Genomic DNA, 17421 nt, shown 5'->3' with positions numbered 1-17421 from the left:
CAAACTACCAAGCCAATTCTTATACTGGGAAGGAAACAAGCTTCCGGGGACAGGTTTCTGGCATTTCAGCCGTCTTCGGCCCGGCTTGCTTGAATCCTGATGGTGCAATGAGCAAGGGACTCACATCTGAGTATACCCTTCCACGCTTATGGTGGACAAAAACGATTCAGAAAAGGGGGTGGTGATGAACAGAGTGTCTGAATTAAGCAGACCACTCTTACCCAGTCCAAAGATCAGGGCTTGATCCATCATCGTTTTTTAGCTCACTGCACCATCCCAGCTCAGAACCTGGCTACATGCAAATTAGTCTGACCCTGGCCCAGTGCATCATGGGAACAGGGCAGACCAAACTACCAAGCCAATTCTTATACTGGGAAGGAAACAAGCTTCCGGGGACCGGTTTCTGGCATTTCGGGGTCACAGCGAGGGAGTGAGCCATCCATGACATCAGTAGCTTGCAGCCCAGAGAGCCAAGGCCCTCCTGAGAAGTATATATATGATTGGGTGCTGACGAATGACCCAGTCAGTACATTCTCCGACTTTAAGAAAGCCTTTAACCACCAGTCTTCATCCCCAAACAGACATGGGTTTTCTCTTCTGCACCACAGAACTTGGAGTGCTGCACCATTGGTTGTAGTTTACCTCCCTAATTGAAGCATTGATTGTGCTTTGGGCCCCAACTCTGTGTCACAGTTCCCCATTCCAAGCTGATGAGGCTTTGTGGTACAGGAAACTGATGTTTGGAACCCAAGGGAATCTACATTAGATGCTACCAATGCCAGGACCAGTAATCACACTGACTGAATACTGCACTGAGGCCAGTTTACAACAAGTCTCCCCCTGAACTGTGTCTCAAATATAGATTCCAACTACCACATCACTGTATAGACCAGTAACATGTAACTTGTCCCAATGGCACCTTAAGCTTAACTCTGGACTTAGGAAGCATTCCTGTTCTTGTTTGGATTTTTGGTGGATTTTTTCAGCAGTAAGGATTTTTTAACAATTTTGCTGGAAAGTCAAACAATGGTTTCAGACCCAATCATTGCACAAGGGCTACAAAGAATTAGAGCAGATGTGTCATGTGCAGCGTGCATTCGGTCTCACACCCCGGCATGAGAGTGCACAATGGTAATGTAGAAAACCCTAACTGTTTCCCTTAAACTACGGTTGGCCATTGGACTGCATGTTAATTTAATACACTGAGTTACTGCACATGCACTATAGTATTGGTTGGGGTTGTACCATGGCCTCGAACGATGCAAGAACTTTGTTTTTTGTGTTTTTATTTATTTTAACTGTTGACCTCTAATATGTGTACATAAGGAACTATTCTTAAAAGCGTTATCTCTGACTGGACATTGACAGTAATTACTTGAGTCCTTTAGTATCTGAACAAGACACATTGAAAAGGAGTGCATTTTTTATGTATCTATTTTCAGGCATAATTCAAACCATCAAAAAGTTCAGAAAAATATTCAATATGATCCAATTCAGTATAATTAAATTCTCAGGAGTCTCGCCATTGTGTTTCAGAATTCCAACTTTATTCATTTTTCCAAACACCACTTTTCAATCAGCCCAACCAACGCGTTTCGTCCAATTGGATTTCATCAGGGCTGTGTGTATTTTCTTTTCTGAGTGGCTCCAGTCTGGTGCAAACCTGTTGAATAACTATTCTGTGGAGGGTTTTTGTATATTTTCAATGACATCGTCTCCAAAAGATCCAAATCAATTTTTAATTTGCTTCTCCAGGCCTGTCATTGGTAGGAAACACATGCTTCCATGCTGCCACCCTGCTTCACATGGTCTGTTTCAGGCTGCGGCTATATTTCGTTTTGCTAAATGCTAGTGTGAGCCTAAGGAATGAACTGGACTTTTCCTTTCTGTCAAGGGTGCTGGCAGATGGGAACTGCAAAGATCAGACTTTTCCTCTCTGTTGAAGGTGCCGGTGGACGGGAACTCCAAAGATCATTTGTGTGGTTGAGTACTGACGGAAACGCAAACTGTGCCTATAGGATGAAACGCGTTGGCTGATTAAAAAAGTTTTGTTTGTAAAAAATGAATAATGAATAGTTGAATTCTGAAACACAATGGCGATACTCCTGAGAATTGAATTATACTGAATTGGATCATATTGGATATTTTCTGAACTTTTTGATGGCTTCAATTACAGCTGAAAATAGGTGTATAAAAATATGCTCCTTTTCAATTTGTTTTGTGGTGGTTCAATATTTGGGATCTCAAAGCAGTGGGGTCATGAAAAGTAGAGCGTAGCAATTCACAATATTTCTAGTAATTAGCACAGGTGCGACACAAGGGCCCACACTGATTGTGTTTGTTTCTGGCCTTATAGTATATGAGTTAGAAACCATCAACCATCTTCTGGAGTAAGACTTCACTGTTCGACTTGCCACCCTTGGAGAGTAAAGCGCCCATACAGCACAAGTGCTTAACAGTAGTCCCCAACATAACCACTACCTAGGCAGTTGCCAGTTGCTGCCGTAGGACTTGAAGAAAAGCACCCACATTTGGTGCTAGAAGGTCAACTTTGAATGAACGGGCATTTCTTACTGTCATGGCACACTATCAATAGCAATGTGCATTGCAAAGCGTTCAAGTGTGCACAGCATTTTGTATGAAAAAGGAGCACACTTGCAAATGATCCTTCCCCTGTCTTCAGTGATCCTGATGCATCGCGCATCTCAAACTGCTCCCTAAATAAATTTGCTTTTGAAGAGTTAAAGCTATAGCTGGATCCACTAATGAAGCAGATGAAGAAGAGAAACGCCACATTACTATTTGCACCCTAACCTGTTCCAGATCCAGCTGCCTGTCCCTCCCAGCTACCTCCTCTGATGACCCTAGCTCAGCTGTCACATTCTGTGAAACAATTAGCTCAATGCTCAGATCTTCAATTACAACAATGCGGCTTCATGACATCCTGGTTACACCGCTAGACTAACATGAACTAACACAGCCTCACGTTTATCACAATCATGTCTAAAAACCGTTCATGTGTCTTTTTTAGCGTAGCCAGCAAGATTGTTGAGCACAGGCATGCAAGTCAACGAAAAAAAAAACAAAGAAACACGACAGAATACATGTCAGACCGTCAAAATTAAGAGTGGGCCTAACTGGAGGAAAGCCTGGATGATTCTGACCTATATGCTCTGCTGGAGTGGAAAGTCCTCAGCGGGTTTGGTAAAAAGGACCAAAAGTGACAGGCATGGAAAGCCAGTGGAGTATGACACTGTGCGAGCGGCACGCTTCTAGGGACACGTCTCGTTAGTAAAACTGATACATCTTAGGGACTCGATGAGTGGCTTCCTGATAAGACTAAATAATAGGCAGCTAAATAGAGGAGAGGCATGCTCAAATTGAGTTCAACCATCCAGCAGCAACGTCTAGCCCGAAGGCACAACCTTCGCAACATGGAATCAGAGGACAATGATCAACATCGACGATTATTAGAGAGAGGGACGCGAGCAAGTTTGAACCTTTGCAGTGAGGTCTCTGGAAGATCAGAAGAAAAGAAAGAAATTGTATCCGCAGCAAGATTGTATGGAGATTGCAAATGACAATGTCAGACTCGGCTCTAAAGGTGTTTCTGTCACCTTGTCAGCCCCCTGGAACAATGCAATTAATGGTCGTCAATGTTACTGTTCCCTACTTGGCGTCAAGACTGGCAATTTTCCAAATATATAAAAACTAAAGAGAAAAGAACTGGAAAAAAGTTTTATACTCAAAAGTAATTGGTCCTTTTTGCTAATTTCTTATGACAGAGACTGATACTGGCGGTGGAAAACACATTTTAGATATCTAAAATTAATAGGTAATCTCTACAGACATATTCAAGGCTCTCCCATGACCCAGTGGCGCCACAATGGTGCAGGTGGCCCCCGAGCTCCAGGGGTTCCTTCCCACACTGCGCACGGGCAGTGGGCCCCTGGACTAAGAGCTCCTGACTGGGTCTGGGGGGTGTGAGGCCCCCTCCATGCATTTTGCAGGGGGGGGGCTCAAGTTTGTTATGCCACTGCCATTACCCTTTTAAAAGAAACTCTTTCAAAAGTAGAGGCAGGTAAAAAAAAACTGGGCAATCCTAACAACAGCGACTCTACTAAGGAGTCCTTCGCCAGTATCTGTAAACAAAGAACATTTCTAAAAATAAAGACCAGTCCTGTGTTGGAAGATATATATTAAGTTTAAACTTTGTCTTAAAGAAAGAAAGTTTTCTTAAGCCTCATTGTAAAAAACAATAATTATCTTCTGATTTTCTTGTTTCACCAAAGGCCCAATAATCGTTGCTTCACTTTAATGAAAATAGGACTATGCACAAATTTACTAAATATTCCTAATTTATTCACAAGATCTCCACAGCCGAAGGAGAGTGCAAATTAATCTTTTCTAGGGTCAGTGAAAATTTGCTGCACTGTTTCATAATGCTTATAGAGAACGCGAAAGTGACACCGCTCTTCCTATTAAGCCTTAATTTGACATGGTGTTTTACCAAGATGGCCGCGATCGCACAGTTTTTGTAAACCATCTCTGTAAACAAACTTGAGGCTGTGACATGTTAACAAACTGGCAGGCTTATTTACTAAGGGTCACATGGGCGCGTGCGCAGTGCTGCACAATTTTGCTCTGTGCCCGAAGGGTTTTATAATGGTAAGTAAATGAAAACAATGCTTTGTGTTGCTTCAGGTCACACGCAGAAACCCCCACTGTTTGCTAAAAGGTACACATAATTTATACAACTAGTGACAGACAAAGGAATAATCACTTTTAAAAGATCAGTAGGCAGCTTAGTTTAATAATAGGGGTGGACTGATACAAAATGACAGGCTGGTAGAACTGTAAGTGAAAACACTCCCTAGGGCAAAATAAACACAATTCTTGATTTTGTGTGCCAGGAGGTAGATTTTGCCATAGTAAATACTACTATTTGCAGTCTTAAATTAGGATTTTTGAAGATGATATAGCGCCCGCAGTGTTAAGATGTTGGGGTGAGGCATTTAAAGTTTGGCGGGTGAGGGGTATTCGCAAAAAACTGCAGATCCTCCATCTGCCAACTTCACAGTTCCTCAGATAGAAGTTGTGGAACCACTCGGTTTCAGATGGCAGCACCTCAGATGGCTCCACTGCTGGAATTCTTGCACCTAACATCCTGTCCTCCACAAGTCCATCAGTTAAGAGGCAACTCTTACTAAATTTCTCTGCCTATGTTTCCAGCGATGGTAATAAAGTAATGTCCAAGTGAGAAAAGGCCACAGACTTTTAGTTTTTCAAAGGTACACTGACCCTTTGGGATTTTGGTTTTGAAAAACAAAAAAGTTTGCAAAGTGAGCAGAACAAACATGGCACATTTTCTGCAAAGTTCTCTGCCTTCAGTGCACCAGCTTCACTGGCAGCTGCAGTGAAGGCTTTAGAGATCCTTTGCCAGGCAGCTGGGAATCTTTAAATTGGTGGGAGATCCTCTGACCTGGCAAACCAGGAGCCCACGTTGGTTTATCACTGGGTGATGGGTTATAGATTCTTCTTGAAGGTTGTCGGATTCCTTTATCTAGAATGCCCACTCTATAATGTCCAAACGTCTTTGTGAGCGTGCAAGGGGAGAGACGAAACCCCAAGAAGTGCTATGGAGTCATGATGCATAACTGCAGGGAAAGGGGGCAGAGGGAGGTTACTAAACATACAAGTGCCACTGAACAGCACAACTAATACTAAGAAACGACTGGCAGTATTAGTCCATTAACAACCATTTGATTCAAATGGATGCGAATATTATGGCCAAAGAATTGGGTGGCTCAATTTTTTATGAGAGAGACCCCAGAATCAACTTCCATCTACAGTGACAATGATAATTGAGAACTGGATCCAAATGATGAAGGAAACTGTTTGAGAGTAGAAAATAACTTTGATAAGCCCCTATGGTTGAGCAATGCGGTCAAATTGACAGGTTTCAAGAATTGTAGACAAAATACATGATTTACAAGTTGGCCCTGAGAAGCCAGGTTGTCCAATACTTTTAAAACAATTAATAAACTGAGCCAGTTGGATTGTGCTGGAAAGTTTTAGAAAAACCTTCTATCAGAAGGGTGGGTCTAACCAGAAGGGTGGATATTAATGGTTGGTTAAACCTAGAAACCTAGAAATGTGAACAATTCATTATTTTAGAGCCTAGATTGTAAGCAATATAAAAATTGTATGTGGTTTCCAGACCCTCGCCCAAATCTCCCTGGATAACCATTAATGAAGACTAAAAAGGAATACTGAATGAAGCACAAACAGAGAAAGACCTTACTTTTTGGCCATAATCTCCTGATTAAGGGAGAAGGAACACAACTACCTCATTGATACTACTAGGCATCAAATGGATAAAGGTGGGACCTCAAATTCACATGGTGTGAAGCAGAAATATGTCATTTTATCCAAGAGTTTGGAGGGATGCTTGAGTATTTAAAATTACAGTGGAACCAAAAAACAAATTAATTATTTTCAGAATTTGTCTCTTCTGGAAACTACAAGAAATGCAATGAGAGTAGTAAATAGTCTTATTGATTAAAATATGAGGGACAAGGACGCAGTTGTTTTAAACATACATTCACTGTTTACAAAGAAACATTTTGTGATATCTCCTTAAATTGAATGCAAGTACCTATGGGGCTATTCGACTCTTTTGCTTGGAAATCTCTGAAGAAGGAAGTAATGTTTATGAAAGACTTTGGCCGTCAATATATAGGTCCACCCTGGGGTTACCAATCCAGGGGTACCAGTAATTTCGGGGATGTGAAAATACACCCCATTACAAGTCAGACACTGATGACCCACTAAGAATTGAGGAATTACTCGTGAATTGGGAATTCTGGGCCTGATTCCACTGGTTATTCCCCATTTCAGCCCGAACTTTCAGCAGCCAAAATCTCTAGATGAAAGTAAATAGATGTATCATGTTACCTGAAATCTCATAATTCTGAGGGAGCTGGTAACATCTGTGTAGAGGACCACCTCCTCCACAATGCAATTTCCGGACTTGGCCTTTGACACTCCCATAAGAGCGCTCAAATCTAGTCATGGTGAACACTGCATAGTTACACAAACTTTGGACAAATTCCACAAATGTAGATGGAACCTGCATTCTCATGTGTGTGTTCCAGATTTTGTGAATCACTTCCAGGTGTTGCAGGTGAAGGTACAACCTTTTCCATGCAAGTCTCTTAGGATAGACCTGTAACTGACCGAACCACAGCAATGCACAATGTCATATTGCCCATAGGCTACAGCTCCATTGCTATCGAACAAGGGAAAAAAAGATGGTTGGGGTGTGCCACACCTCAACTTTTTTCACACTCCAGATGTAAAGCTGCGAGTCCTTGCATCATTGCAGAACTCTCACACAAGATTCAGAGAAGGTTCTGATCCATGCTGTGCTTGGTCATGCAACTGACAGCCCTTACCCCATGGCAAAGTGAGACAAGTAAAAGACAAGCAAATACAAAAGAAAAGGTTAAGTCATTATCACTGAGAGGTAATACATTTGTTCATAGTCAGCAGGCAGCCTCATATTTTTAGGACTAAAATGTGAAAGCATGCTTCACATTTGCAAAGGAAGAACAGATGTGGAGCAATCCAATGTGTATGGTGAAGCCCTATTCTACAAAAATACATTTTATTTATAAGCTATAAAATTTACTAGGTACATGTTTTCAAGGTTTCAGCATGCTACAGAATTAAGCATTTAGGGATCTGACCGTCCGCACGATGAACTCCATCCACTCCGGATCTCCGACCGACCCCTGCCCGCACCACGTCTTCAACAAGGCCGAAGCTGTCATCGCACCCCACCTGCGGGACATCATCAACACCTCCTTCGACACCGCTACCTTCCCGGAGAGCTGGAAGCACGCCGAACTCGGCGCTCTACTCAAGAAGCCATCGGCTGACCCCACCGGCCTCAAAAACTACCGCCCCATCTCGCTGCTCCCGTTTCCTGCAAAAGACATCGAGAAGACCGTCAACAAGCAGCTGGCCGCCTTCCTCGAGACGAACGGATCCCTCGACCCCTCGCAGTCTGGCTTCCGGGCCAACCACAGCACCGAGACCGCCCTGATTGCAGTCACCGATGACATCCGAGCGCTGCTCGACAACGGAGAAACAGCGGCCCTCATCCTCCTCGACCTCTCCGCGGCCTTCGACACTGTCTGCCATCGTACCCTAGTACAATGCCTCAGCAACGTCGGAGTCCAGGAGAAGGCACTGGAGTGGATCATCTCCTTCCTCGCCGGTAGGACACAGAGAGTCCGCCTCCCTCCGTTCAGATCTGAAGCCACCGAAGTCATCGGCGGCGTCCCTCAAGGCTCCTCGCTCAGTCCAACCCTCTTCAACATCTACATGAGCCCCCTCGCAGACATCGCACGCCAGCACAACCTCAACATCATCTCCCACGCCGACGACACCCAACTGATTCTCTTCCTTACCAACGACCCCGCCACCGCCAGAGCCAACCTTCACGAAGGGATGAAAGAGTTAGCCGAATGGATGAAGAACAGCCGCCTGAAACTGAACTCAGATAAGACGGAAGTCATCATCCTGGGATCCTCACCCGCCGCTTGGGACGACTCCTGGTGGCCCCCCACCCTAGGCAGCGCACCCAAACCAACAGGCCACGCACGCAACCTGGGCTTCATCCTGGACTCCTCCCTCTCCATGACCAGACAAGTCAACGCCGTCTCCTCGTCGTGCTTCAACATCCTGCGCATGCTACGTAAGATCTTCCGGTGGATTCCCACCGAGACCAGGAAGACGGTCACCCAGGCCCTCGTCACCAGCCGTCTGGACTACGGCAACACCCTCTACGCCGGAACCACCGCCAAACTCCAGAAGAGACTCCAGCGGATCCAGAACGCCTCAGCACGACTCATCCTGGACATCCCCCGTCGCAGCCACATCTCCGGACACCTGAGAGACCTGCACTGGCTCCCGGTCAAAAAGAGAATCACCTTCCGTCTCCTCACCCACGCACACAAAGCCCTACACAGCCAAGGCCCAGGATACCTCAACAGCCGCCTCAACTTCTACGCTCCCAAACGCCAGCTTCGATCGACCAGCCACGCCCTCGCCGCCGTCCCCCGCATCCGCAGAGCCACCACAGGGGGACGGTCCTTCTCCTACCTCGCCGCCAAGACATGGAACTCCCTCCCCACCCACCTCCGCCTGACCCAGGACCACCTCGCCTTCAGGAAGCAACTCAAGACCTGGTTGTTCGAGCAGTAGCAGATCCCCCTCCCCCAGCGCCTTGAGACCCTCTGGGTAAGTAGTGCGCTATATAAATGCGATGATTGATTGATTGATCTGACTCACTGGTTGATCTAGTGAGAGAATTTCTAGGTATTTCACTGAGGTCAGTTTCCCACCAGTCAGTTGTGTGGGCTGGATTCTAGAGCTTGGTACATTTTCTCTAGAGCAATAAGACTAAAAGCGGTGACAGTGAAATGGTATATGCGTCTCAAAGCAGAAAGAAAAGGAAACCCTTGAGTCATACTTACATTGGCTGAGAAAACTCTGGTGGCTCATCATTCACGTTTGACATGCGGATCCTGACTGTGGTGGTCCCGGTCTTCGGGTCTAGGCCCTTGTCTGTTGCCATGACCACAAACTCATAAAGGTGGTTGGCTCGCTCGTAGTCGAGAGGTCTGGCTGGTGAAATCGTGCCATTGGCAGAGATGCTGAAGTCAGGGCTCAGGGTGTGGTACAGCACCTCTGAGTTCCGCCCTGAATCACAGTCTTTGGCTGCCACTAAAAACAAGAGAATCATTCTACAAAGTTAAGTCCTGTTAATAAGCACAAGAAACATGAAACATTAAGTTCTGTTAATAAGCATAAGAAACATGAAACAATTAACAGAGTAGAAGGTTACGAAGAGTGTCCCTGTACAAGATTCTTTCAATAGTCAAACTTTCAAAACACCATTTTGATGAGGGTACTAATCATTGAGGCAGCAGATACAAGTGAGCAGGGCTCGAGTCTGGGTACCACGCGGGTGGACGGCTTCCCCTCACTCATTTTACCGGGTGGACACAGTCCCCCCTGCACAAAAGCTGGACTTCACTCTTTGGCCTCTCTGGCAGCTCGAAAGCCTGGCAATTAGAGCACCGAGCCGCGAAATCTGCCGATGCGTAATTACAAGTGAGGCTTTGTAGTGGGAAACACACCGGCAGCCTCTTCTTAGCAGCGGTAATCAGTTTTTGTGTAATTGTTTGTGACAGTTTTTCAGCTGATCTGCCCTGCGTTTCACCTTGGCACCAGGCCTCAGGCGTGGTGTGGGGTGCGGCAGGTTGCAGACTCATCTAAAGGCATATGAATACCCCTGTGACGTCACTTCCGGTGACCGCGTCCCCCCACTTCTTTTTTTAGGACTTGTGCCCTGCAAGTGAGGGTTATTCAATCAAAGAAGCTTGCAAGCAAAATCATTCAGTGAGGTAGAGAGAGATAAAACACCCAGATCAATGCCTCACTAACGTGCAGTTAAGTAGGCAAGCTATGTCAGCTCTCAACTAACAAATAATGAGACGGTTTGACCAACCAATTAGTCAAATTCTTATTCATGAGTGCAGATCTTTTGTCCAAATGCTTGAATGAATAGTACTAAACACTCTGTTAAAGGTTTACAATATAACATGCAATAGACTTGACACTCACCCTTGACCACTGACAAAAGCAACAAAAATGTATTTTGCTGTACAAAACAATTAAAATAAAAGGTTGGATAAGCATGAGATATAGCATTAAGGGCCAGATCTACTATGGCCTTTTGAGTTCACTAGGGTTTCAATTCCTAAAATCAGGCAGTTTGTGATTGCAAAAAGTCTTTTGGTATGTAGCAAACACAAATTGTGATTCGCAAACATGTTACCGGATATCAATTTTGCTTTGCAACTACATACCAAACTGGTGTTTGGAAGGGGCGTGTTTAGTGCGTCCCTTCCTATCCCCTTTGTGAATGTTGCTAAAAGTATTTCTTAGGAGTATGCAGTGGTCCTATAGACCACAGCCTACACCTAAAAGAATTTTGTTACGGTTTTCATTTTTTAGGTTGAGCATTCGAGACCTCTTGTATATACTTTAGTATATACTTATATGTGTATGTACTTTGTCGGCTCTGGAGATCAGCCCTAGGACTTGTCTGCTTCCGCTTCGGTACTTTTTTCTGTTCAACTGCCTCTGTTTAACTGTCTTGATAGAAAATGACCAGTAGAGGTCAGTAAAATACCAGAATTGCTTTCTGCTGGGGGCCTTTCTTTTTTTAATTTTTCTGGTAACTGCCTCTATTTAACTTTCTTGATAGAAAACGACCAGCAGAGGTCAGCAAAATACCATAATCACTTTAGCATTCTCTAGATTCCAGTCCATAGAAATTGTCTTCTACGAGCACCTGTAGACAATACTATTTTTTTCAGATCTTGTATTTTCAGCGATATGACCACCGAAAGCCCTGATTTTATATTATAGACAGAGCTTTGGACTACACCATTTCCCGCTTAAAGGCAATGTTTCTCTCCATGTGTTCCCATGCCTGGTGTGTCACGCAGTTTGGTGCTTACTTTCCCTCCTGGGTAAAGAACTGTAGATGTTTCAGCACCAAGACTAATGTGCTGCATAGCTAAATACAAATAAAGTCTCAAAGGTGAGACCAATTGCATTGCAAATGCTTTTTTTTTTCCCAAACACATCCCATTTTCCTTCAAGGAATTAAAGACATCATGGTCTGCTGACCCAGTAGGCTGCCATTCCTGTGATGACTGTGAATTAAGGTAGGTTGCAATTTGCAACCTACCTCATTAATATTCATGAGGTAGGTCAATTTACGACCCACAAAGATTCGATGTTTGGCAAAACGACCTATTAGTACACAGATTGGTTGGTAAAATAGTACAGTGGTCTGTTTTGTGACCAGTTCTTAGCACATCTGGCCCTAAATGTGTGATAACAGTGTACCTCTACGATTTAAAATAGTCCTTTGTGCACTCCAACGGAAGGGGAAGGATACATCCAAATAGCCTTGAAGGTTGAACTAAGGCTCATCCAAAATGTGATTAACAATATCTTCAGCTAATGGCTAGAGGTTCCTGAGCCAAATAAGTCAATGCCTGTAGGAGCCTTAACTGAAGCACCCTCATAGTATTTATAGAATGCAGCATTTCTGTCATGAATGGCACAAGCACCATTAAACTTCAAACTTACAAAGGTCAGTGAGCCAGAGGCTTCAACATTAGGAAGAAAAAACCTCAGTCATACGCTTTATTTACTATATGACCGAACTTAATTTCAACAATTTGCATCAAATGATTGCAACATGAAGCAAATGACACCTCAAACAGTCATACACTAACAAGCACACAAATCCCCCTCCTGAATATAGTGAATAAAACGTACCTTGCAGAAGAGAGACAGCAACAGGGGCTGTTTCTGGGACATTGTCTTTACTATAGACTGACTGCTGAAATTCTGGAATGCAATCATTTACATCTGTGATGACTACCAACACCTGCAGAGAAGAGAGCAGTGATTAGTTTCTTTTAAAAGGAAAGGTGGTACTAAAAGCAAAGTGAACTGTACTGATTTTGAAGACTGTATCACTAGCCCTATGAAGGTCTGCCACAATTTACTAATGCTGTTTATATGACCGTAAAATTATCCCACATGAACACCATAGTCTAGGCATGGGATTTATATTTTCAAGGTGTGCGGAATGTGTTGCTCTCTGCAATGTGCAATTTATATTGCATTTTTTTGCCACTGCTGTCATCATTGGCATGGTTATGACTGTGTTAAAGCTTTTGTGTGTTTAAATCAAAATGCGCATTATTAATAGTGTTCAGAGCACTTAATTTATATTTGAATTAATGTATGTATACTGACACGGAGCTATCACAATTTAAACAAATTTGCTATGACATATTAAAGTGTGTATTTTTCTTGCTTAGGCTAAATAGGCCTCAGTTAGACCATGATGCCATCTTGTTCAGAATGGATGTTACATCATACAATTTTCTGTTCATATTTCTGCTTGACACTACGTGCAACAAGATGTGGGTTTGTTTATTTTGAATGGCACTGTTCTCGAAGAGAGACTGCTGGGGAGAACTTCAGTGACAAATAACAAGGATCTTCCGCTTACATGCGGTTTTGCATTCATTCACAATGGGTCACTGTTGTTCATGTAACTAATTTGTTCTGACACTTCCGGGTGAAAAAAGGTCAGAAGGGCTCAATCAATATTTATGTAGTGGGCTAGTGCTAAAGAGAGAGGGCAGTGTGACGTTTTTAATTGAAACACTGTGATTTGCTGGAGCAAGGATCATATACCATGCAGTTCTGTGTAATGTCTATGCACGAAAACTGTATATAAACCCTTGTATTTGAGGGTGAGCCAGACCGCTAGGGATGCTACCTGATTTCTGACTGATTTTGCTGCACAGTTGGGACTTTGGGCATTATGTTCTTACAATGCATTCAGTAAAAGTGGCCGAAACTTGAGCACTTACTTTTACTGAATGCATTGATTCTTTCCAAACCAACATATATTCAAACATGCTGGTTTGCAAAATTCGATTTGTAGGGGGTTGCAGTTTTTTTATCTACATCATTATTATGCATGAGGTATGTTGTAAATAGAGACCCACTACGAATCGCTGCCATCAACGGGATGGTGGCCTACTGGGGTCAGCAGACCCACCATGTCTGGGAATGCTTTAAATAAAGCAATATATATTTTAGTTTTTTAAAGCAGTCTGTTTTCCTTAACCCCTTGGCCGCGGCGGTAATTCCGCCGTGGCGCTGGGGTGGGGGGGGTCGTGCAGCGCCGCCATGCTTGTGACGGAACCACTCCGTCACGAGCCACGGGCACCCTATGCTTATGACGGAGTGGTTCCGTCACAGCTCCGCCCACTCACTAATTCGCCCGCACAGGTGGGGAATCAGTGCCACGTGGGCGGAGCGGCAGCGGCGTGACGGAACTACTGCGTCATGAGCACAGCACGCCCGTGGCTCGTGATGGAGTGGTTCCGTCACTGGCACGGAACGAGTTACAGGAAAATAAGATGTGTTTGAATAAAAAAAGTTCTAAACACCTTTTTTCGGGGTAAGCAGAGGTCTCAGGGACCAATGGCTACTCCTAAAAAAAAAGTTTTTACAATATCGACAAGGGACTCCTTCCCACTTGCGTGAATTACCACCTCCTTCGAAGGGTCGGTAACCTATCAATGATTTGCGACCGCGAAACCATTAATACATGCCAAAAGAAATTGTGAATTGGAAGCGACGCTCTAAACAAGCTTAATTCAATTTGCCAGTTAGTACTTGGTCGTAAACCTATTTTGTGATTCGGTAGCAAGTTACCAAATCGCAACTTGGGTTTTGATCATTCCTAAAGCTATTTTGCGGTTGCAAAACCTCCTATTTTGAGAATCAGAGTCTCTGTGCCCACAAAATAACTTTGAACATAAGGCCCTAGGCCTGTTTTCTGATTACGCATTTTATTTGTAGTATGCTATTTACTTTGAGCCTTTATGTCATATGTTTTCCCTGTATTGTATTACTGAAATTCGGTAATAAACCTTCATGGTTTTTCCGAATTCCACTTTAGAACTGAATTTTTTATTCAGTCCTCCTTTTTATTGGCTGTATTTTAAAACACACCCACTCTCCTCCCCACCCTACCCAGGGGCATTGATCCACCTCCAACTACAGAGCTGTTTAATTAGACGCTGCAGTGCAGGCGGTCAAATGCCCATTGACAAAATAAACACAGCACAAAGTCTGCACACCTGAAAAAACAAGGGTGAGTAAATAACCTTTCAAAGAAAAAGACATAGAAAAACAAGCATTTGCGATGCAATAGGTCTCGCATTTGCGAGAGTTTAGGCTTTTGGCATTGTAAATGACAATGCCATTTATATATGTTTTAAAAACCAACACATAAATAAAAGGCATTGCCATTTACAATGCCAATAGCTCAAACTGTCACAACTGCGAGACCTATTGCATTGCAAATGCTTGTTGTTTTAGTTCTGACGGCTAACTTAAGTACAACAGCCAGTGTTTTAAGATTGTGTACCTTGTAGAATTAATGTCTGTTTTGTTTTTAATCAGCAGGTCAGGACCAGCGGGGGTTCTGCTTTGCCCTTTTTTCAAACTAGAATTTTATCTCTACCACATAGGCCATGATTTGGTATTATAAAGATGCCCTGAACTTTCAGTTCTGTGCCTTTCTTAGTGATACTTTTTCTGGCAATATAGTAATGCAGGTCTCACAGTCTTGATCTATTATCCTTGCATCCTAGAATTTTTGGTGTCACAGAGGAGTACTATGTTGGGCCATGGAGTAGAGCATGTTGATGGGAGGCCTTAGAACTGTGTGCTCATGTTAGTGGGTAGCAGGTTGGGCTTTGGCGGCACTTAAAGATCTGGTAGGCGTTCCTATGCCAGTGGCCCACTGCTAGCAGTTAAGAGCTCACATGCGCTAGAGAATTAAGTGCGGCGCTACTGCTGGGTAGTATTTAGTTTAAAGTTGCACTTATTTTCTTGCTTGATCCACATTGCTGATGTATCAGATTCGAGACCCAATAAGGATAACCACTAACTTGATTTCAATCAGAATAAGGTGCAATAAAAGTGGTTTGCTTGTCAGCGCCCAGTGATATAAATTAGTCTCACTTCCAAAATGGAATCTCAGGTCCTCACACAGTAGATGAACCCTAAGCGCTGGTGACCATCGGAGCGCAATGTAGATAGCTAGTGAGTGACTGGACATGCAAGGCTATACAGCCCCCTGATGTCACCAGTCTCACTGTCTGACAGCAATTAAAATGTTAAGGTAAGTGTAAAGGTCACACTTGCTTGTCAGGAGGAGATTTGCGTGTAACTGAGTCTCCAGGTTAGAAAGCAGGTTTTTGGAGTATTACTGAGATTTTTTAAGCATCATTTTAATCGTAATAAACCCATATAATTTGGCAGCCGCCATTTTTAATTTGATCTTGATGACATGCACTTATGGAATATGCGATTGTCAGTGTGTAAATGATCTAATATGTTTAGAAGAAGCGGTCGCCATTGGCCCGCATTATTTTTAAGAAAATAGTGGTCACTGACTTTTAAAGCAGACCGTGTAACAACACGAGTAAAAAGTCCAGTTGTTATGGGTGGCTACAAATGCAGACAAGGTGGTGCTAAGGAGGGACTACTAAGCCTATTCACAAATGAAAGATTTTGCAAGGACAGTAATCAGAACCAATTGAAAAGATGGGTGGAAATGGGCGGAGCTTCTATGCCTTACCATAATACTGCATGCCTCATAGAGCAGCGCAGGCGCTGCCCAGGCTCGACCTAAAACAAGGTGATCCCACAGTGCTTCATATTATTATTATAAAAGGGCGACATCCCAGCATTCCTCGGAAGGCAGCGTCCCTTTATAAAATTAGAAGCTTTACTTGCATTTTATGCCCGGGAGCCCTCTATAACTGATCGATGCATTCTGAATAAAACCCATACTTGTGGTACATTTACATTTAAATTTTCACTTGAAAACTTTTTTTTTTTTTACTCCAGAATCCAAGCAAAATGTCAGTAAAATGTAATACTTTGAGGGCATCGTCACTTTGAACATGACCTTGTCAAAGACTAATGATTCTCAAAAACATGCAACAATCAGAGATACGTAGATACGTTTTGAATTCTTTTTGATTCATCATAGGTATGTTTGGGTCGGCATGCTTTATGATTAGCAGAATACTAATGGTGCATTACTTCAAACAGATAGGGATTTCCGTTCATAGTTCCTCCACCTGAATCTGCTTCAGTAGGGAACTGAAGAAACAAAAAGCTTGTTTTAATAAATACCCAAATCTAAACCAGAGAGGAACCCCGAGGACCGAGTATTGTACTGTTGCTGTCACAGAAGTAGTGAAGCAGAGGAATTAAAAGGGGTGAAAAAGAAGCTGGCTTCCTGTCCGAGCGGAACGATCTCAGAGAACTTTTTTGTGGTGGCAAAAACCTGATTATGGCACGAGATCAGTGACAGGCCCAAGAGCGCAAGTTCTCCTCTGTTCAGTCACCCTCTGACAAAGAGTAAAACTTTTGCCGAGCGGAGCACTGAGCACCTCCAAGACTGCAGTATGTTTGCATAAGTAGATAATTTGAATAATTATATGAGAGCTCCAAGCTACAGAACTTTTACGGTTGCTGCTGCCCTTGCCTCTCTGTCTTCTGCTGTGTACCCAGAGTTTCTTAGCGCCAGGATGCAGTCAGGTGATGGAGCGCTTTACAAATGAAATAAATAAAATAAAAAATAAAAAATAATACTGCCTGTGCATGTGCTAAAATCCTAACAAAACCGCCAGTGCCATCTGAGTGACTGGCAAAAGA

At 43.4% G+C, this 17421-nt stretch overlaps 1 protein-coding gene across 1 annotated transcript in view; it reads right to left on the bottom strand.

Annotated features, from left to right (window-relative positions):
- The window catches only part of LOC147677808 (neural-cadherin-like), a 684133-nt gene that overhangs the window by 530942 nt on the left and 135770 nt on the right, over positions 1–17421 (bottom strand). The window contains exons 5-6 of the mRNA XM_086945589.1: positions 12433–12544; positions 9546–9795 (exon numbers count right to left, since the gene is read on the bottom strand). Coding sequence (XP_086801715.1) covers positions 9546–9795; positions 12433–12544 — 362 coding nt within the window. The remainder of the gene's footprint in view (positions 1–9545; positions 9796–12432; positions 12545–17421) is intronic.

Source organism: Lissotriton vulgaris, chromosome 12 (genome assembly GCF_964263255.1).
Source record: "Lissotriton vulgaris chromosome 12, aLisVul1.2, whole genome shotgun sequence".
NCBI classification, from domain to species: domain Eukaryota; kingdom Metazoa; phylum Chordata; class Amphibia; order Caudata; family Salamandridae; genus Lissotriton; species Lissotriton vulgaris.
Note: the sequence above shows the minus strand (reverse complement) of the source record. Positions and strands in the feature narration are given on the sequence as shown.